This window comes from Microtus oregoni, unplaced genomic scaffold, assembly GCF_018167655.1.
Source record: "Microtus oregoni isolate MIOR12 unplaced genomic scaffold, Mior012 000007F_ref0000211, whole genome shotgun sequence".
In the NCBI taxonomy this organism is placed as follows: Eukaryota; Metazoa; Chordata; class Mammalia; order Rodentia; family Cricetidae; genus Microtus; species Microtus oregoni.
Genome location: NW_024543066.1, coordinates 2,914,821 through 2,937,897, shown reverse-complemented (window position 1 = coordinate 2,937,897; position 23,077 = coordinate 2,914,821). Strand labels below are relative to the sequence as shown.

The window sequence follows — 23,077 nt, the reverse complement described above, 5'->3', positions numbered from 1 at the left end:
AAATAAAGGAGGTATGGGGGAGGAGGGATGGAAAGCTACTAACAGTGAGCTTCTCTTACAAACACTGAAAATCAAATTCAACCAAGCATCATGAAAAGGTAGATCTGAGATAAGTAGTTACACAGCTAGAGCTCTGGGACCCGTGGCACCACCCTGCATCACTACAGCACCTGTCGCTCTGAATGCTGAGACACGGGGACAGCACAAATCAGTTCCCTTCCAGACAACACTGTGGGAATGCAGGGCTAAAGCCTCTCCTGGAATTGCATTTGGGAAGATAACAATGTGACCACACCGCTCACCCTGGCCTCTTCCCCCACCTCCAAACTACTCTGGCTTCAAACTCATGCCATGCCATCTACTTCAACAAGGGAAAAATCAGGCCTAAATTTGAATGCACTGGGGAAAATTATGTTTTTTTAATTCATCTTCAAAATTCTGATTACCTATCAGAGAGTTGCAGTGCTAGAAATAGAATTGAAAGCCTTGCAGTCTAGGCAAGCTTCCTTCACATCTCTCCTCCGTGTGTTCCTCTGCTCCTACCTTGTCAAGTTCAGTGATTTCAAACTTACTTTCCCACGAACAAAGAGAAACACCTGAGTCCTCTAGAGTTCTAAGTGCACCATCTCTGAGCATCTTCAAAACATAAAATACATGAGTGCCAACTCTGTTACCCCGTGTCTGAGGTCTGCTCAGTGGTGTGGGGTTGAAATTACTTGTTCTCTAAAACAGAACAGATGTTGAAGAGTCATAGCTTGGGCTTGGTGAGGGCTTGTGATGTGCCAGCTCAAAGGTGGGAAGATGCTTCTGGGCTACAGTAACGATAAGGAGGGAGGGCTTCATTTCATACAACATGGCCTTCTGCTCCACACTAACCACTACTTGAAATTAAAGACTATTTCCCTTGCTAGCACAGGCACAATTAGGCTTACAGTGACCCAGTGACGACCCCAAGACAGGACGACAGTTCCACAAGAACATCAAGGACAGCTGAGAAAACTAGCCCTTCATGCACAGTAGCTACACTGCACCATGCCACAAACCATGGTGGAAAACTATCTGCACGGGGCCACGTGTGTACGCGGCGGCTTCCCAGCCCAGTTCCTCTAGCAGAGCACCCAACATACCAAACCCGAGAGAGCATATGGCTGTCTTCCAATTCTATTCACAAACACTAAAGAGCATGTTAATTTTCACGTTCATGGTTTTCTTTTTAAAAACCTATTTAAATTATAAATACATTTCTAACGAATAGGCTCTGAAAAGCAGTCAACCAGTGGCTGGACCTGGTCAGCTCAGCAGCTGGCTCTCCATTAGCAGTCATGGACAATGATCAGATCTCTGACTTTGTAGACTTGTTTTTTCACATTTCTCATTTAAAAATTTAAGCCACACAAGCTGTGTGAATATTCTCACATGAAAAAGTAATTCAGGAAAAAAAATCCTTACAAGAAAAAAAATCTGCTAACCAAATAATTCATCTTAAAATACATAATTCAGAAACATGTTTGGAAAATTAGAATTTTTATTCTATGCAATAAAAACAATATGCATAGACCTGGTACATCATTTTTTAGTTTTTACTTTAGGAAAAAAAAATAATGAAAAAGGTTTGTAAATCTTTGTTCCTACTACTATAAAAAGCTGTTATGATGTCAGCAATCACTTGCATGTACAAGCATCAACTCTATACATGATTTGTCCCTAGGAATCACTTCATCTAATGAGTCTGAAAGCTTCTTTGAATGCGCAGTTACGCCACAGCTTTGCCATAGCTGTGAAAGCAGCTCTGGCCCCAAAACATGAGAGGCACACTTGCACGTAACAGTGATCAGTGTAAAAACTTCACACACCCATGGTATTGTCATCAGTGTAAAAATTTCACAAAACCTCACGTAACTGTTACGAGTGTAAAAGTTACTTCCCAGTCTATCGACCTCCATCAAACCCAGAGTGATGCATCCCCACTACATGCAGATGCACGGGCAGTCTCATCCCAGTTCTTAAGGAAAACGCAGAACTCTGCAAGATCTTCCACTGTCAGGGCTTGAGATTATAACAGAATGTATTCAACAGGCAGAAGTCCATGGGCTACAGAAAAAGGAACTGAATATCAAGTGTTAACCGACCTTATCCTTTCTACTTTGACAGCTTAAGGCATTGAGACCTAATTGGTTTCTTGTGCCTAGTAACAAAGACAACTCCATCTTCTATCTTTTAATCCTCAGGGACGTCTTCTGAGCGTTTCACACTGCGACGGATGAGATCACTTCGTCCAACTTCAGCCATTTGCTCTTCCCAAGACTTCATTTCATTATCATAACGAATTCTATCATCTTTAGCAAGCTGAATGTATACCTGAGAAAGAGTGTTAAAATATTTTATTTAGAAAAGAGTAATTAATCTCTGGAATGCTTCCATCTACACCGAAACTATATCACTATTCTCCATGCACTAAAGGAGAATACAGAAATAATTTTAAATAAAATGTTAGAGGAGAAAAGGTTAAGAGAGAAAGTATTTAAGAAAGTGTTCTCCATCAGAAAAATTATCCACCATGATCAAGTCGGCTACATCCCAGAGATGCAGAGATGGTTCAACATACGAAAATCTGTCAATGTAATCTACATATAAACTAAATGAAAAGAAAAAACCCACACAATCATCTCATTAGATGCTGAAAAAATAAAAAACCTTCAACAAAATACAACATCCCTTCATGATAAAGGTCTTGGAGAGAGCAGGGATACAAAGAACATACCTAAACATAATAAAGGCAATATACAGCAGGCCAACAGCCAACATCAAACTAAATAGAAAGAAACTCAAAGCGATCCCACTGAAATCAGGAACAATACAAGGTTGTCAACTCTCTCCATATCTATTCAATATAGTTTTTGAGGTCCTAGCTAGAGCAAGACGACAACAAAAGGAGATCAAAGGAATACAAATCAAAAAAAAAGTCAAACTCTCACTATTTGCTGATGATATGATAGTTTATATAAGCGACCCCAAAAATTCTACCAAGGGACTTCTACAACTCATAAACACGTTCAGTAATGTAGCAGGGTACAATATTAACTCAAAAAACCCCACAAAATCAGTAGTCCTCCTTTACACAGATGATAAATGGGCTGAGAAAAGAAAATAGAGAAACATCACCCTTCACAATAGCCACAAATAACATAAAATATCTTGGAGTAACTCTAACCAAACAAGTAAAAGACCTGTATGACAAGAACTTTAAATCTTTGAAGAAAGAAATTGAAGAAGAAACCAGAAAATGGAAAGATCTCCCATACTCTTGAGTAGGAAGAATTAACATAGTAAAAATGGCAATCTTACCAAAAGCAATCTACTGATTCAATGTAATGTCCATCAAAATCCCAGTAAAATTCTTCACAGACCTCAAAAGAATGGTACTCAACTTCATATGGAAAAGCAAAAAACCCAGGATAGCCTAAACAATCCTGTATAATAAAGGAACTTCTGGAGGCATCACAATCCCTGACTTCAGACTCTATTACAGAGATACAGTACTGAAAACAGCCTGGTATTTGCATAAGAACAGACAGGAGGACCAATGGAACTGAGTCAAAGACCTATAATTACGAATACCTAATTTTTGACAAAGAAGAAAAAAATATCAAATGGAAAAAGGAAAGCATATTTAACAAATGGTGCTGGCATAACTGGATATCAACATGTAGAAGAATGAAAACAGATCCGTATCTATCACCATGCACAAAACTCAAGTCCAAATGGATCAAAGACCTCAACATAAACCCAGTCATACTGAACCTTATAGAAGAGAAAGTGGGAAATACACTTGAATACATTGGCACAGGAAACCACTTCATAAATAGAACCCCAGCAGCACAGACACTGAGAGAAACAATTAATAATGGGACCTCCAGAAACTAAGAAGCTTCTGTAAAGCAAAGGACATGGTCAATAAGACAAAACAGCAGCCTACAGAATGGGAAAAGATCTTCGCCAATCCCACATCAGACAGAGGGCTGATGATTTCCAAATTATACAAAGAACTCAAAAAATTGGTCATCAAAAGAACAAATAATCCAATAAAAAAAAATGGGGTACAGATCTAAACAGAATTCTCAACAGAGGAATCTAAAATGGTTGAAAGACACTTAAAAAAATGTTCAACATCCTTAGCCATCAGAGAAATACAAATCAAAACAACTCTGAGATTCCATCTTATACCTAGAAGACTGGCCAAGATCAAAAACACTAATGACAACTTATGCTGGAGAAGATGTGGGGTAAAGGGAACACTCCTCCATTGCTGGTAGGAGTGCAAACTGGTATAGCCAATTTGGATTTCCGTATGGCGATTTCTCAGAAAATTAGGAAACAACCTAGCTCAAAGACCCAGCAATACCACTTTGGGGCATATACCTAAAGGATGCTCAATCGTACCACAAGGACATGTGCTCAACTATGTTCATAGCAGTTTTGTTTGTCATAGCCAGAACGTGGACACAATCTAAATGCCCCTCAACCGAAGAATGGATAAGGAAAATGTAATGGAGTGCTACACAGCAGAAAAAAAAATGACATCTTGAAATTTAAGGGCAAATGGATAGATCTAGAAAGCATCATATTGAGTGAAGTAACCCAGACTCAGAAAGACAATTATCATATGTACTCACTCATAAGTGGCTTTTAGACATAAAGCCAAAATAAATAAAAAAATAAATAAAAAATAAAAAGAGCAAGCCTACAATTCACAAGAGACATACATGGACCTAATGTACCTAGGAAGTAGAAAAAGACAAGATCTCCTGAGTATATTTGGAGCATGGAGACCATGGGAGAGGGTAGAATGGGAGGGGAGAAGAGAAAAATATATACCTCAACAAAAGCAATTAAAAAGAAAGTGTTGTCCAAGGGTAGGTAGGTTGTTAATTTAGCAACTCAGGGGAGAGAAGACGGAGGGGCAGGTGGGACAAGACATGTTTTAAATGTTAGTTTATTTACTGACATCCTCCAAGCTGGCCTTAATGAAGGCAGTCTCTGAGTACTGCCTTCACTGGCACTGCTACATGAGCAAACCTAATCTGAAGTACTCGAAGGTACTCTAAATGGACATATAAACCCGAAACTGTACTACTCACCTGCCTTTCATCACTAGATAGATTTTTCCAAGCCTGATTTATAGTCTTCAGTTTTCCCTGTAAGATAACAGTTAAGATGTACACATCTAAGAAGGCAGCAAAAGAGACCATTCCCCATTTACCCCAACAAAGAACTCAGCTGTCATTCACAAGCAACATCCACTGATTTGTTTCTACTGGACTGTTACATTTTTATTGAGCTGTTACATTTTCATTTACATTTTGAAATGTAACGGGACTATGAAATACTATGAGTTATCCCTTTTAATCAAAAATGTCTGTATTCATCTCCACTCTGTCATAAACTAACTTCATAGGTTATTTTCTTCCCTGTAGCCGTTTTTTATTCTAAATTTGTGCAAAGATATTTAGGCATCACCCTAGGAATGGAGAAACAGTCCTTAATTCTACTCACCTGATCAGCTAACCTAGGTGGTATCACAGAAAAAAGCCACTTTACATCCCTCAGACTTTGTTCACATAAAGTCATAGGAGGCAGGGGGAATGACAAAACATGGTTGTTTTGCAAATTTCCTCCAAACTCTATTAAATAAAGTTTAAGGCATAAATGCATGTGGACAATAACCAACAGAAGAGGGCAGTACCCACCTAAACTGTGGACAGTAGCAGGCTGGAATGGTAACTGAATTGACAGACACTGGCAGTAAGGAGAACCTGGGAGCACCAGATTTACAAGGCAAAATCAGTGTCCCAGAGGCAAGACTGGGTGGGAGTCACAGAGGGTAAGGTGAAAAGAAGCTTAAATGCCCACCATGGCAGATTCCAGACATTCACATTCCCAAGAGAGTAAAACAGTCACAGTGAAGAATAGGCACTCTTGAGGATAATGGCATCTTGCAAAAAGACAAGGGAAATACATGAAAACATACAGTATTTAGGGACAGGGAAGGAAGTTCAAAAACACAAAAATGAGAAGACACTCAGAAGGTCTATACACAAATACAAGCTATATAGAGTCTAAAAAGAAAGCAACAAGCAAAGAAGTCAAATCAAAAAGAACCCAAACTCAAACTGGTTTTATCTAAAAATTTCTAAAATGATATTTTTCTTTGTGTGCACATGTATGTGCACACACGGTAAAGATTAGAAGACAATTTACAGGAGCCAGTGCTCACCTTCCGCCATGCAGGTCTGGGGAACTCAAACTCAGGTAAGGTGCCTTTACCAGATGACCATCCCATCAGCTCAGATTTTTTTTTTTTGCCTTATTTATTTGTTACTTATTTTTATTATTTACTTTTTGTTTTGTTTTGGTTTTTCGAGACAAGATTTCTCTAACAGTCCTGGCTGTCCTGGAACTTGCTCTGTATACTCAAAGAGATACACCTGTTTCTGCCTCCCAAGTGCTGGGATTAAAGGCTTATGTCATCACTACCTGGCTCAGAATTTTTTAATCTGTCGTTCTGGGGACAACCTAGGTGGTCTCATACTCTTGATCTTTCTAACTCAACTACCCAACTGCTGATTGTTATTTCTCAAAGATCACAGTGGCTGGTAAACCAATGATAATCCTGAAATGCTGAAGAAACATTATTTTCAAACCATAACTCAATGGCCAATCTAAAAACACAGGAAAAAGGCAGTTTTTAGATATGCAAAACTTGAAATATTAATTGTCCACATATCCTTAATTAAGGAAAAGCTAGAATGAGAATAAACCAGGAAATATAAGCAAAGGCACAAGAGCACCGATGCAGGAGCTTGGCATGCTGGTGTACACTGGACAGATGGCAGCCACCAATCTGGAATAAACCAGAAGCTTCAAACTGATCTGACATCAAACTAAACGTACTGAGCTAGTGAGCACTGACAAACTGGGATTCAAAAAAGATCGTAAATGAAATGGGTAATTTCAATAATGTTTCCTTTGTAAATACGCTGGGGATTAACTGCTGATAAGCCCCTCCTGCATGTGTATGCATATGTGTTATTATCTATGTGCATCTGTATGTATATGTATCTATGTGTTTGTGTGCACCTGTGCATGCACATATGCATGTGTACACACGTCTATGTATGTGAGTTTGTGGGGGGGGACGTTAGGAGGCTGGAGTGTTTGCAGATGTTCTAAGGTGGCTCAAGCTGGCCTAAAATTCTCTTTATGATCTAGGACAGCCTTGATCTCTCAAGGACTGGGAGCACAAACATGAGCCACCCATCTAACTTAGCCAGTATTTTTAAATGAATAAAATTATAGTCAAGTTATATTCCATTACTAAGGACAGGGCCCAGTCATTCAGGCTGATGGGTAATTCTAGGGTATAGCCTGCAAGCCAGAATGGATGTATTAAAAGTTCTCACCAGCACAGAGCTTTCCTATAGCAGTTTTTAAAACAAAAACATAAATGTACCTAGACCCAGAGTAAATCAGTGACTGAGGAAATTCTAATGATCAAAAAGGTGAAATTCTGGGGCTGAAGAGATGGCTCAGTGGTTAAGAGCATTGCCTGCTCTTCCAAAGGTCATGAGTTCAATTCCCAGCAACCACATGGTGGCTCACAACCATCTGTAATGAGGTCTGGTGCCCTCTTATGGCCTGCAGACATACACACAGACAGAATATTGTATACATAATAAATAAATAAATATTTTTTTTTTAAAAAGGTGAAATTCTAACAATCAAAAAGGTAAACCTGCATTTTAGTATCAGGGAGTCACAAAAATTAAAATCGCAAAGAGAACTTCTGCCATGGCCATGGCTGTGAATCTACCACCAACCCTTCTTGTGCTCTTGCCAGTAAAGCTTGTCAAGAGGACAGCCGAGAATTCACACTGTGGGAGAGCGACAGACATTTCTTTTCTAGACTTGAGGGCTATCAGTATGATGCTGGAAGATGCCAGAGTTTGAAACTGTACAAGAAGGATTGCTAAATTGATCCAATTTTGCTAAGTGGAAGTTAAAAAAAAAACAAAAAAAAACCCAATGTTGGATACTAGAAAAAGGGCCCAAGAAGATATTTCTTTGACTTCCACAAGATTCTAACTTTTTTTGCTGTTTTTTACTTTTAATGATTAGTCTCTTTAAACCCGTTTCCATTAATGGAAAATACTTCAAAGATGAACATCCATTTTTCTAAGCAAATCATGGTTACTCTGGGAAAATAACAGTATGATTTTATTAAACACACAAAAAAAGGTGTTTTTGGAAAAATGAATAAAATTTTAAAATCCTCAAAAAAAGTGATTAAGTAGTCACTAACAAGCCTGAGAAGAATCACGCTGCATATATATTTTACTTAAACATACACAACATGTAAGTGCAGTCAAAGGACTTGTGACTGAATGACAGAACCAGTTAACTGCAGTGATGAGCCTAGCGAGCTCAACTGCCCCGTGAGTGATCTGGACATCTACACTTCTTTACCACGGCACTTTATACGAGGAAAACACGGCGACTATTGTCAGTCTTGAGAGGTATGACATGGGCTTTGGGTTCACAACACCACACTCTATGACTATGTCCACACATACAGCATGTTCCCATTGCACAGGTATTGTGGAGGTCCACAGATGGGAGCCTGTTTCACCTTGACTAAAGGTCAGTGAGTTTGAGCTTAATTTTGCTTTCAAAGTTGTTGACAACAGATGGAGCTACAAACAAGAGATCCTGAACTAGGGTATGGTTAATTAATATTTTGAGTATAGAGGTGGATCCGCTCCATCTTGTTATTCCTATTCCTTCAAAGGATATTGGCAGGAGGTTCCAGGGGAGTGGCTGCCTGCAGGATACTTGGTCTATTCCTTATATCATGTTAATGAAGTCTGTTGCCTCTCCCTCACTTTCTGGAGTGAAGTATGTAAGCATGTGGAAAATAACCCCATGGGTGGTTCAGTATTCACTGAATGTCCCTCCCAATGCTGTTCCGTGTTTCTGTCTCTTATTTCTCTCATAGCCTTTGCTTAATAATTCTAATCCTCGTACTCTTACCCTGGAAGGTACAAATTTTGTCAAGGCTGGATCCCAACAGGTGTAACCAATCTTGTTAAAGGATAAAGCATGAGAGCTCATGCCCAACCTCAGAACTAATCTCATTCTTTTTGGAGATGCTGACAATGAAAAGCTACGTGACCAGAGCATTTCTAGAAAAATCTTAACTTCTCATGATACAAATGTATTATGTCTCTCCCGCCCCAGACAGGGTTTCCTGTCCTGGAACTCACTCTGTGGACCAGGCTGCCTCGACCTCAGAGATCCACCTGCCTCTGCTTCCCAAGTGATGGGATTAAAGGTGTCTGCTACCACCTCCCAGCTTAGTGTTATGTCTCTCTCTTTTCTTCTTTTCTCTTCTCTTCTCTCTCTTTTCTTCCCACGACAGGGTTTCTCTGTGTAACAATCCTGGCTGTCCTGGAACTCAATCTGTAGACCGAGCTGGCCTAGAACTCACATAGATCCACCTGCCTCTCCGTGCTGGGATTAAAGGCATACGCCGCCACCACCAGACATGTTATGTCTCTTAAAGTTAAAGGGGTTATGTTATATAGAGTTGTGTGTGTCTGTATAAACCATAAAAACAGAAAGGTAACTTAATTAGAAATGTTTTCAAAGTTGTTCTAGTGTGTATGCATAAAGTATATATGGCAACCTATAGTCACCATACACCCAACTGTATAGTAAGAACAAGAACTTATGTTGTTCCAGTGCTGGCAATCAAACCCGAGGTATCACACAGACCCAGCTAGTTCTGCCAGTGAACTATACGCTCAGCTCCAAGGATTTTTTTATTGTTGTTGTTCAAAGAGACACAATAAACTTCCACATTTTCTATTTTCTTCATTATGTGACATGATAGACATACAACTTCTTACATGATTTTAAACTATAAACACAAACCTACGAACCACCTGCAGCTCTGCTTACCTGAGAAGACTCTTCTTTACTCTCTTGGAAGCATTCGGATACATAAATGTTGTATGCTGATCGAGGTCTTTTTGGTTTTCCAAGCAAAGTTAATTCCTGAATAATAATAAAAGCGTCAGATACAGATACTGGGAAGCCTAATATCTAACAAAACAATTCACTACAATGTATAACAGAATCTAAGTGCTGACAGGAATGACAGCCTGTGGCACCACACCAGCAGTGTGATTTGTATATAAAGTATACATATGTATGTCTGTTACATCTTGGAAGTCAAAAACTTTTCCAAGCATAATATCTTAAAAACTGTAATATAATGAGGCATTTCTCCACACAGAAAGGTATTTCCTTTACGTGTTATTTTTGTAGCTTCCATGAACTGAATCATTGTATTCACATATAAATTTTCTTAAAACATGTTTTTAATCGCGGTTTCCTCCTTGCAGGATACATAATCATATTGGCCCAATCAATTCATGCCTCCACTGAGGCTCATAAACACAGTAACCTTATCTCACCCCTTAATACTCATAACATTAAAAATTCCAAAGATGTATTCAACTCTTAGCAGGTGCCAAGAAGGGGAACCACAGGATGGGCATGCAGCATCTCTTGCACTTGGTCCCATATTCACTGTGATAGATACTGCACTCTCCTATTGATTTTCTGTATGTGGAGACTAGCAGTATCTGAATTTATAAAATCCTGGGGTGGGTGAGATGACACAGCAGATAAAGGTATGTATTGCACAACCCTGTAAAGGTGAAAGGACAAAATCAACTTCACAGTTGTCCTCTGACCTGTAAGTCAGACCCCTCCCCCACACTGCATACACATATACAAAATTTAATAATAAAATAAAGGGGTGAGGGGTCTGGGAGGGGCTAGCAGACTAAGGGTATTAAATACCGATGATCTTATTTACATAAGTTTTATTACAGAAACCATAACAGCATTCTAAATAAAGAAAAATGTAGCTTGAGTTTGAAACAGTGGCCTTCATGTAAATTAATACAAATTAGGAAACAAAAAACTTTGGCATGCAGATAGAGGTTTTAATAGTTATTTCTTTAAAAGGAAATAGAATCCTACTTGAATGCTGGCATTTTCCTGATATGCTAATGAAGAAATTTAGTATGGTTAGCAACATTCAAATTCATGGTCCTCTACAGACAATTCAAATGTGAAAGTTACTCTAGAAGGAAGACTCAGAGGAAAGATTCTAACTGTGCATCATTCACTTGTTTCATAACTCAAGCTTCGGACCAATCCTACTGACTGTTGCAACCAGGACTTCCCAGACATACCATGTGAGCTATAACATCCTGCTTGTCTAAATGCTGTGCCCAAGTGCTCTGCCGTCACCTCTACTGTCACTGACACAAGGGAGAACTACCTAGATTCTTGGTTGACATTTTTTCACAGGAAAAGAGTACTTCAATGATACTTACTCTCTTTTTTATTGAAGCTTTCTTTTTTAAACGTTTTTGCCTTCCTTCTTTCTCAAAAGATACCAACTGAGTTGGCGTTAGCTGGTCTTTAAACTTGCTCATAGCTTCTTTGTACGCTTTCCATTCTGCCTTAAAATCAGCTTCATACACCTATACATTAAAAACCCAAATAAAAATCAACGAACCGGTTCTGGCAAGCTCAACACATCACATTTACCAAGGACAAACAGATGAAAATGTGCTCTGAGATTTACTTTTCAAACTCTTGCTAATCAAGGTGCAAGTACAGCAACTGGCCATCCTTCCTCATTGTTGTCAACTAACCTACACTCTACCCATCCATATCAACATCATTTATGAAACAAATGGTATAGAACACCTGTGTGGATATGACTGTTAAGGAAAGAGAAAACTAAGATGATAACACAGTTGGGAAAGTGCTTGCCATGGCCAGTGTCCATAACCCTCATGCTGGGGATGGGGTGGGGGCAGAGAGGGGTGGATCCCTGGAGTTGGCCAGCCAGCCAGTTGAGATCAGTTGGCAAGCAATGAGCACAAGCAGAGACCCCCGTCTAAAAGAAAAAAGTATGAGCTAACTAGTCTTTGAACAAGCTTACATCCCTAACTACACAACTACTGAAAACATAAATGCTTACTTTTTTTTCTGCATCCGGTAGTTCCCTCCATGCAGCCCCAATTTTTCTAATCAGTTCTGAAAGTTTTGCATCTACAAATTAGAACAGAATCAAAATGGATGTCTCAATTTTATCTCTTAGGGGTTAACATCTACAAGATTTCGAAAATAGCCTAGTGGCTCACTCTAAAAATCAAGCTAATTACATACATCTCTACACCCTCCAAACACAATTTTATCTAGAAATGCTAGGAAACTGTTGTTTAGCTTTAAGGAGCATGTTACAGATTACCAAAGACAGCCCTTGGAAAGCCACTGCTACTGTAAGCACCCGAGAAATCAACTGCTTCAGGTTTCTTACTTCTGTATTTCAATAGAAACATTCTGTCACGTCTTTCAGAAATCATTGTTAGTAACCCCAAATAAACTACAAATTAGTCTTGTTGATACAATATCATCTTGCATTTCAATTATAGAAATACCATTCAGATATAAAACTAATATAAAATTAATCCATTATTCTCCAGTCCTTTGTTTTAACCAGGGACACAACTGTTTATCGACCATGCCTTAGTGGCAAGTGTTACATTTTAGAAGACAGGAGTATGGGTATAAGCATGTCTCTTAAAAGTTCACTGTCTGTCCCTTACCTCCAACAGAAGAACTTTAATTACAGCTCACATGATTTTCACAAGTGCCCCGTGAGGTACTTTAAGTAAAAGGGCATTGGAAATCTTAGGAACGACCAACTTATTCAGCTATTATCTTTACACTCAAATGAAGGCCCGACGACCCTTTCTTAGACTACCTGGAAATATTTCCTACTTGCCAATCTTTTCTTTCTTTTTTTTCAAGAACTCAGATAATTTTCAAAGAAGCTAGCAATGATCTGTATAGACCATTATATTTTACAGAACACTTCCTGGTCAGTTATTTTATTGCACCTTTACAAACAATGTTCTATTGAAGAAGCAAGTGCTATGCAAGAGATAAATGAATTCGCAGGGCCATGGTGGTGCACACCTTTAATGCCAGCGCAGCACTTGGGAGGCAGAGGCAGGCAGATCTCAGTGAGTTCAAGACCAGCCTGGTCTACAAAGTGAGTTCCAGGACAACCAGAACTATTACAAATCCTGCCTCAAAAAATCTAAGAGCGAGAGAGCGAGTGAGAAAGAAATAAATTCGGGGCTGGAGAGATGGCTCAGAGGTTAAGAGCATTGCCTGCTCTTCCAAAGGTCCTGAGTTCAATTCCCAGCAACCATATGGTGGCTCACAACCATCTGTAATGGGGTCTGGTGCCCTCTTCTGGCCTGTGGGCATACATACAGACAGAATATTGTATACATAATAAATAAATATTTAAAAAAAATAAAAAAAAAAAAAGAAAGAAAGAAAGAAATTCGTCGGCGGGTTTTCTAAGCCCAGGGCAACTAGATCTCAACTTTATCTTTTTTCTCTAGAGTGCTCTCCACTCTACAGGTTATTTTTAAAAATACTGTTCTCGTTTCTCATTTGTATTCAAAGAATTTCTATTAGTTCTAAGATATTATACAGATCATTAAAGAAAATGATTGTTGCCAGATGCTCTGGTAGTGCAAATCAAGATTGCAGTTAAAAAAGAAAATCATGTTAGAGAAAGCATTAAGTCACAAGCTTCTTACCTGGGTGTTTAGCTTTAAATCTGGGTAGCTGTTCTGTAGAAAATCGAAGGTATGAACTCATTGGTTTCTTTGGATGATTACCCATGTTGGATGAAAAACATTTCGGAATACAGATAAGGCTACACGCGGATTAAAGAATCGAATGTCAGAAGGTCAGCTATTTACCTCTCCTGTACACAGACCTCACGTTCTAAATAGAACGTCAGCTAAGGCGCTAAATAACCAACACCTTCGCCAGAAATGCTAATAACCTTTATTTCTCTCTCCTCTGCTGCGCTAAGAATAAATTCAAGGGTTTCATTTGTAGAAGCACGTTAAAAAGTGCTCCACAACTAGCTACTCCCCAGCCTTAAGACTTACTTTAAAATCCTGCAATAACCAAGTAAGAGACTGCTGGGGCTGTAGCCTGCAAACGCGGCGCCCTGGGTGACCTAGACAAACTAAAGAGGGGGCTGCAGGTTTGAAGCACCAGTCCTGGCGCCCTTGGGGACCTAGCCAAACAGAAGGAGCTGCAGGGTTAAAGCACAAACCCCGGCCCCTGGGTGACCTAGCCAAACAGAAGGGGCTGCAGCGTTAAAGCACAAATCCTGGCAGTCAGAACAGAACAGGGGCGAGCGTTCCGCGCCACAGCTCCGGCTCCGCCTCCAGGACACGAGAGGAAGGCGGGAGCCCTGGGCGCCCAAAGGTAGAAGGTGACAGGAAGTGGGGGTCGGGCACCAAAAGCGCAAGGCCCCTGGTGGCCCGGAGAGTCGGGTGGAACGAGAGGACAGACGGATGATGGACGTGCGGCGCTTCTCGCCCCGCGGCCTACCTGAGCGGCGAGGGCAGGCGACCCCCGCAGCCCGCGCACATCTCGGCCCCCGAGCGTCCGAGTGCCCTTAGCGCACCCCACATTCCCCGGAACAGCGCCATCGCTCGGGCCGACGAGGCGCTGGCGCGGCGCCGCTTGCGAGCAGCCGTCGTGGTACACACCGCGGTGTCCACACAGCCGAACAAGCCGCGTGGGAGCCCCGGGCGTTTGTTATCTTGCCCGCCGCGCGCGGGGCACTGTGGGAAGCCCGGACTTCCGGTCTGAGGCAGGAGGCGGGGCGGACCGAAAGCAGTGTGCGTCCGTCCCCCCCCTTCCCCGCACTTCGGTGGGCGGGGCTGGGAAGGGGCGGAGCCCGCCCTGGAGGGCTTGGTCCCGAGCTGGTGTTTCTAAGCCGCGGGGGCTGCTAGCCGCCCCGCTGTGTGTTCTGTTTGCGGCTTGCAGGCTGTTGGGGGACAGGGTCCTCACCCCCCAGCTCAGGTCAGTGACGCTGGTGCTGCGATTTGTGTCACAGTGCCTGGCCCTTGAGGTCAGATATGCCCGAGCCGCAGAATGCCTGAATCCCACTGTGTCTCATCTGAGCCCACAAGAGAGCACGGGGCTACTAGAGGGTGGAGGAGCGGGAGGTGTGGTCATGAAACTCATCCCTCTTTTATAATTAATAGAAAGGGGTTCCCAGGATGTCACAGTGAGTAGAGGTGCTTGACCTCAAAGCTGGCAAGTCAAGTTCAATGCCATGGTGTGAAAGAGAACCAATTCAAGCAAATTGCCCTCTGACGTACACACACACACAAGTAAATGTGTCAAAAAATAAACAACCCATCCAAAACCACAGAGAAACCCTGTCTCGAAAAAACAAAAATAATAATAATAAATAAAGAACCCAGGTTTGTTTTCATCAGATATCAACCATTACGATGTAGTGATTTTATTGTAAATGCGTATTTACGAAGGAAACATTGCTTGAACTTTCTTTGAACAAAAAGGACTTCTGGTTTTTATTTACCTCTAAGAAACAAACAGCACAGCCTTTCTCTGGATTTTGTCCTCGATGTCCATAATTCTACTGTCCGTCTGAACCTCGTGGTTCCACTGTTCTACATGTAACCAAGATCTCCTTTCAGCTCAGTGTCCACAGACCCACTGAGTGTCATTACCTCATGGTTCCTGTACTCTCTACAGAACCCAGACCTCGCCTTGCAGGCCCATCGCCTTAGACCCAATTTTAAAATTCCATGAACAGAGCCGGGCGGTGGTGGCGCACGCCTTTAATCCCAGCACTCGGGAGGCAGAGGCAGGCGGATCTCTGTGAGTTCGAGACCAGCCTGGTCTACAAGAGCTAGTTCCAGGACAGGCTCCAAAACCACAGAGAAACCCTGTCTCAAAAAACCAAAAATAATAATAATAATAATAAATTAAAAAAAATAAAATTCGATGAACAAAAGTCATGATCTTTGCACTCTACCTAAATTTCCCTCTTCACTCATCCAAGTCGATTATTTCATAAATCATTTTAGAATCTCCACATTGACACTCCACTCAGTAAGCCCCTGTTGGTGCGGATGGGAAGGGTGCAGCCCTCCCACGCGAACAAGGGGCTTTGGACAACAGTCTGAGACAAACATGCTTGGGAATACCTGAGTGGGTGTATGTGAAACCCTGGCTCCCAGAACAGGTTCTCCAAGAGCTCCCAGGGCACAGGGCTACTACTAATGTAATGAATCCAGAGCTGTTACACAGAGAAACTCTTATCTTAAAAAAAGAAACAAAACACATTCATGGATACCTATGTAAAAAAAAAAAAGAGTACAGATACAAGTAACATTATGCTAACTGAGCAGGTATATATATATATTATATATGCATGCTTATATGTATGTAACAACCATTAATGAAGAATAGGCTATGATTTTGAAAGAGCAAGGAGGGGTATATGGAGAGTGTTATGGGAGAAAGGAAGAGGGGAAAGAGATAATTATAATCTCAAAGGTAACTTTAGGAAACTTTTAAAAAGTGCAAAATATTAAAAACTTAAGGTAGTGGTGATTCTATCTAGATACTGCAGGAGAAAGTGGGAAATTTTCATTTTTACTACATATATTTCTGTTACATCAACGTTTTCCTAAAATGCAATATTAAAAATATATACATACTTCTGTAATAATTAAAAATGTTTTCAGTTTCTCAGACAGGCCTGTCCTATGTTACACACGGTGATAAGTTCTAAAAATACCAAGATGACTAAGGCCTGACCCATCTGTTTCTGTTTGCCTAGGAGAGCAGGGGAACGGCTTTGGGAAGTAGGTGACACTGGAACCGCTGTTGTCAAGTGCAGAAAATGTGGGGTGCTCCCTAGAAACGGGAAGCTGCAAGTCACGAGTGTGTGTGAGGTCTCGGTGCTCTGAAGAGAACAAATACGCCAAGGAGTGACTGAAGCGACCGCGAAGAGGTCGGGTGCGGTTAGCTTGGGGAGAACTGAGCGTAGCACAGGACGCAGGACGTCTGTCAGCAGAGACGGCAGAACGATTGCCACAGATGACTGGCACAGCTAAGCTGGGTTTTAGGCAACCTCTGACGGGAGCATTTCGAGAAAAGGGAGTGGGAAAAGCAGAAGCGACCAGGGAGGAAGCTGTCGCCATCACACAGGAAGAAGGCTGAGAGTCAGAGCTGAGATTGTGCTGGCTCACGCAGCAAAGGCAGACGTGCCGCCAGGAACGCACTGGCCCCCTGCACACACAGAAGCTGTCGCTGAATTCAAGGTTAAAAGGCTGTAGCCCATTCAAACGGCTCGCTCTGAGTCAACATCCCTAAACGATTGTTTTTGTCACACCTCTTGCAGATCACACACATACTGATTTCAGTGAGCCATTCACATCTGGCAGATTAATCTTCTCCATCAAGTGTTTTTTAAAGATTTATTTCTTTATTATGTATACAGTGTTCTGCCTGTGTGCATACCTGCACCCCAGAAGAGGGCACCAGATCTCATTAAAGATGGTTGTGAGCCACCATGTGGTTGCTGGGAATTGAACTCAGGACCTCTAGAACAGTCAGTGTTCTTAACGGCTGAGCCAGCCCTCCACCAAGTTTTTAAAACGTTAGATATAATTGGCTTCAGGGCTTTCTACAACACAGCACACACCCACATGACAAATGAATAGGTCAGAGAATTGAGGAAGCAATCTGAGATTGACCGCCAGCCTCCACCTGTAGGAATCTGCATATCTGCATATACCTGGGTGCACACACAAAGACAAAAAAAGCTGATTCTAAAGGGCTTGGGGAATTACCATGGAGCTGGCAAGTCAGTAACAAAAAGAATGAAGTGGGAAGGCCCATACTTCATTTAAAAAGTCAAAGCTACGGGAGTTTGGAGGAATAGAATCGAGAATCCAGAGGGACACCTTGGTGGGTTTTCAACAGGGTACCAAGTGATTCAAGGGGAAAGGAGTCTTATAGGAGTTCTACAAGCCTGCTATTGGGAAGCTCTGTTGGCCAGATAACTTTCCCAAAGGGATAAGCTGGTGCCCGCTACGCTAACCCACCCGCAGTTTTTAAGTAAACACAATAAATGTGATTTATGGCTAACACCTGCTTCCTTCTTGGGAACTAGGCTTTTGAAGGGCACAGAATGCCAGCACAGTTAGCTCCCAGTAAGAACCGCAGCCTTAGACATCTCATTGAGTTGTTGGTTCGAGGGGCCCCGGGGGAAAACCCAAACATCCAGGCTTTTGTAGCCAGAGACAGATGCCAGATAGATGCCTGATGCTGGATAGAACTTTACCTGGTAAGCCATTGCCATGTGGCGATACACAGACTAATAGAAATGGGTTAATTTAAGATGTAAGAGCTAGCCAATAAGAAGCTAGAGCTAGCTAATAGGCCAAGTAGTGATTTAATTAATACAGTTTCTGAGTGTTTATTTCGAGTCTTGGCAGCTGGGAATGAACGAGCAGCCTCCGCCAACACACACACACACACACACACACACACACACCACTTTTAAAAAGAAAACACAAAGACACTTCTAAAAGTAAATGCCATACAAATGGAAAAAAATTTTATTAGTTTTTTTTTTTTGAGATATGATCTCTGACACTATAGCCCTGGTTGGCCTAGAACTTGCTAGGTAGACCAGTTGGCCTCACACTCAGAGATCCTCCTGTCTCTGCCTCCTGAATGCTGAGATTAAAGGTATGTACCACCATCGTCAGCACAAAGGAATTTTTTCAAGTGATACTTTAAGATACTCAAGAAACAAAATCTCTTACTTTCACAACACACTAAATATTATCTAAATATGAGAGCACCTAACCTCAAGAGACATGTAGTTCACATAGAATGGACAGTAACATGGGTTTTGTTCATGAGATGGTTACTTCAAGACATTAATATCTCTATTTCTCAGACCCAGTATTTTCTTACACATCCATTTCACATTTTATTTAATTATTTTTACAATCATTCATAAAGATGTATTTCCTAAGAGGCTAGCCTGTGCTCCAATAATAACAAATCATGACAAAATAATCAATGGAGTTGATTTTTTTTTTTGCTACCAAGTAGTTCCATCAGATTCTTAACCATTTACACATACTTTTCAAATTGTGATGGCATTAAAATTCTATTTTAGAGATTCCAGACTTTAAAACATTGAGTGATGTCATGGCAGTAATATTGAGAGTCTTTCTCACAAGTCAACCTGGACATTCCTCAGAGTTATCAAGACCATTCTTTAGGGTAGGGGATACAAACCCACAGTCCTTTGGGACATTTATAAGTAATTCATCTTGGATGTGGATAAAACCCCCGCTTCTAAATTCTCATCTACAACAACGGACCAAGTAAATGACCTCATAGCCAACAAGCTGATAAAGAGGTACTAACTTACTGGAATAAAGTGGTTATTAGAAATGCCAAGATAGTAGGCGGGGTGGTCAAGGGTTAGAGGTGACCAAAGTGACCTGAGCTGGATTTTAAAGAACCCCATGATGGAAGAAGAGAACTGACTCCTACAAGGTGTTCTCTTTTCTTCATGTGTACCACAGAACTCACTCCCAAGTTTCTTTTAAATACAAAAAAAAGATTTAATTTTCCACATTGGAAATAGTCTTCATGAAAAAGTCTAGAGTTTTGATCCTTAAGGACAGATCAAGCAGTTTTGGTTTTTGTATTAAGTAATCAAGACAGATAGTAGAAAAAGCATTTTATTTATATGGAAAAAGCTACAGTAAGATCTGTAAAAGGTGTCAATATAATATTGCCTATACAGAAAAAAATTCAAATGTGAAGAGCAACCAAAAAAAAAAGTGACACACCTTCCTACTTAGCAGTGCAATTAATTCACATTGCAATAAAGTTAAGTCAAGTACAGTAAAACCAAAACAAGGGTCTCTCCATTCTAATCGGTATACTGGGAAAAACAGTGTGAAGATCAGTTCCGGCTTAAGAAATATGCATTCAACCCACAGAATATCCTAAGACAGGGGGGCACAATTAATTCATCATCAGTTGTTGGGGGCTTCAATACTGTTCACAGGGAAAAAAGTCATGAGTTGACATAGAATATATTTAGTCTATACAGTAAAAAAATACAAATTATAAAGTGAGCTAACAAAGAATGAAATCTGAATTCAGATTTATAAAAGTGATGACATCTTGGACAATACATACAGTGTTTCTCATGTAAAAACATCTCCTTTCAGCAAAAAAAAAAAAATCATCTGGTTGTTTCTCAGTGATGTCGCAGATCTTGCTTCGAAGATGCAGGTGTCCAAGTGTCTCAGAAACCAAAATAAATGTCCTCCTCAACGAGCACAAGATGCTGAATGCTCTCAGCACAGTTTCAAGGGTAGTTTTGGAGGTTTGTTCTGTCTTGCTTCAGAAACACATTTAAAATGAGCAGAAACCAAAGGGTTCATGGAACAAAGGAGACAGCCAACAGCGCTCGATTTACTACTCATGTTGAAAAAGACATAGATTTTACAGTACTCTGGTATAAGTGAAAGTGTTTGAAAACATTACATTGCATATTTCTGAGTCCATTCTCTTGCGTGCCTGTTGTATCTGTAGGCATACAAAAAGAGAGAGTAAAAACACACACGTTTAACCCGCAGGAGCCTCGCTCTGTTCAGAATCTGGTCCTCTGCCTCCTCACACGACTCCCATGCTCTCACAGGGTTTAGTCAACACAAGCATGCCAACACAAAAGCATAAACCAAGGACCTGTAAATTCCTAGATTACTCAAAACAAAACAAACAAGAGACAGAAAACCAACTTCAAATAGAAATCTATAGAAGCTACCCCGGAGGCAGGGTTATCATGCACCGGGAGGATTAAGCCACTGGAAGGAGAAGGTCAGAGTGGGTGGGCAGAGAAACAACTCTTCCTAGGGAAAGATAGCCAAACAATGCCCAGGGCTTCCCAGTGATTAAATCCTTCCTTGTCTAATTTACCAGCTCGAAATGATGAGCGCACAGCACAGACAGAGAACACCTAACACCGACCCAGGGAGAGGCTTCTGTTTTTGTTTTAAAGACAGTTAAAAAAAAAAAGTCTACGGGGGGTAAGGGGGGGCGAGGGACCTTACACAGAGCCATGGGCGGCAAACTATATTGAGATGCACCCAACAGGAAGTGTACGACAGGAAACACTTACTTTTCTTTGTCTGATTTATAGATCTGTGCAATATCTGGCACTAAGGGATCATCTGGATTAGGATCACAGAGCAGCGAGCATATGGACAACAATACTACATTGGGAAAAAAAAGAACCAACAAGCATTCCATTAGGCGATGCCCTTGCTGCTTTAGAAAACTTACCCACACGGAACTCACTGCACTGAAAATAAAGAAAACGAAAGAGGAAAGGGCCATGCAGAGGCAAGAGAGCAGCTCAGGGCAGGTGGCTTGCCAAGCAAACCTGAAGCCCTAGCAGGAAAAGAAAGAAAGAGAAAGAGAGAGAGAGAGAGAGAGAGAGAGAAAGAAAGAAAACCAGCATTGTAAAATGATAAAAGCCACATGGGAGTTACATTTTTAGTGTTCTGCCTGCATGTATGCCTGCAGGCCAGAAGAAGGCACCAGGTTGTTGTGAGCCACCACGTGGTTGCTGGGAATTGAACTCAGGACCTCTGGAAGAGCAGTCAGTGCCTTTAACTTCTGAGACACCTTTTATATATTTTTTTTATATTAACTTCAGTTGGTAGGTAAATATATTACTTTTTAAAGTAATGAACTAATTATTTTTGACATTCTAAGTTATCTGTTTACTTAAAACAATGTGTGTCATCCAAAAGTAGCTGTCAGCAATCTTTCAAGTCAAAAACTTGTGTGTGTGTGTCTCCATGAAATGTAAGGTCTTTTCCCAACAAATCTCCCATTCCTTTTCTTTTTTAAATTTTATTTATTTATTATGTGTAAAACATTTTGCTTCCCACACACCAGAAGAGGGAGCCAGATCTCATTACAGATGGTTGTGAGCCATCCTGTGGTTGCTGGGAATTGAACTCAGGACCTCTGGAAGAGCAGTCAGTGCTCTTAACCTCTGAGCCATCTCTCCAGCCCCAAATCTCCCATTCCTTAAACCTCATATTTAACAAACAACATGAACTATTTAACTTGTATATTATAAAAGAAACACAGAAGCTACCATGTCAAAACTTCTAATGTAAACAGCTACACTAAAACAAAACAAAACAAAACAAAAAAAGACCAAAAAAACCCCCCACCAGGCAGAGAAGCACATGCCAGCTATCCTAGAGGTCCTGGAACTCCTTTGTAGAGCAGGCTGGCTTTGAACTCACTGAAATCTGCCTGCCTCTGCTTCCCAAGTGCTGGGATTAAAGGCGTGCACCACCATCGCCCAGCCCACTGCTGAAATGTTACAAAAGGATGCTGCATGACCATTTTAGGTCAGGAAAATGATCAGTTATAAATAATCGACCGGGAGGTTCTTTGGCTTTACCTAAAACTTGAAACAATTATGGCTGTGGCCCCTGCCTCTGGTAAGACTATCCCATTTAAGAACAACCTATGGCGCTGAGATATAACTCCATTGATAGAGTCCTTGCTAGCATGCACAGGGCCCTGGGCCCCATCCCTAACATCCAATGAAGGCTCATGCCTGTCACCTCAGCACCCAGAACATAGAGACAGAAGAATCAGGAGTTCAGTGCCTCATGAAACCTGCAAGGAAACACCTGACTCGAAATTATTAAGAAGAAAAAAAAAAAAAAAAGGAAAATGTGGTCGCTAGAGCAGGGGCAGATGTGTGTAACCCAAACAGTTTTGTTTCCAACTGCCAGGTTCTATTCTATTAGAGACACTAGGCAAGGACTACTGGCACCGTATGCACTGTTGGCCAATGAGTGGAACCAAAATGGTTTCTAGGGATCCGCGAGCACAGCTGATGGCTCAGCAAAGAACAAGGTGATGCTGCCTGTGAAAGATGAGCACCAGCATGGGGCAGCTGCCAATCATGGTGATGCTGCAGATTCCTCAAGCTAGG

General features: G+C 41.1%; 2 protein-coding genes across 2 annotated transcripts in view; both read right to left on the bottom strand.

Moving 5' to 3' along the window:
- Positions 1-1,505: 1,505 nt before the first annotated feature.
- Tfam (transcription factor A, mitochondrial) lies at positions 1,506-14,807 on the bottom strand. The gene is made up of 7 exons (XM_041656276.1): positions 14,575-14,807; positions 13,764-13,882; positions 12,125-12,195; positions 11,469-11,618; positions 10,018-10,113; positions 5,139-5,195; positions 1,506-2,358 (listed from the first exon to the last, which is right to left on the bottom strand). Exons 1-7 carry the CDS (start codon positions 14,673-14,675, stop codon positions 2,218-2,220), a joined length of 735 nt encoding a protein of 244 aa, XP_041512210.1. The 5' UTR covers positions 14,676-14,807; the 3' UTR covers positions 1,506-2,217.
- Positions 14,808-19,762: 4,955 nt separating this feature from the next.
- Ube2d1 (ubiquitin conjugating enzyme E2 D1) overlaps positions 19,763-23,077 on the bottom strand; it is a 29,430-nt gene continuing 26,115 nt past the window's right edge. Inside the window, exons 6-7 of the mRNA XM_041656373.1 lie at positions 21,230-21,323; positions 19,763-20,637 (exon numbers count right to left, since the gene is read on the bottom strand). Coding sequence (XP_041512307.1) covers positions 20,592-20,637; positions 21,230-21,323 — 140 coding nt within the window. The 3' untranslated portion in view covers positions 19,763-20,591. The remainder of the gene's footprint in view (positions 20,638-21,229; positions 21,324-23,077) is intronic.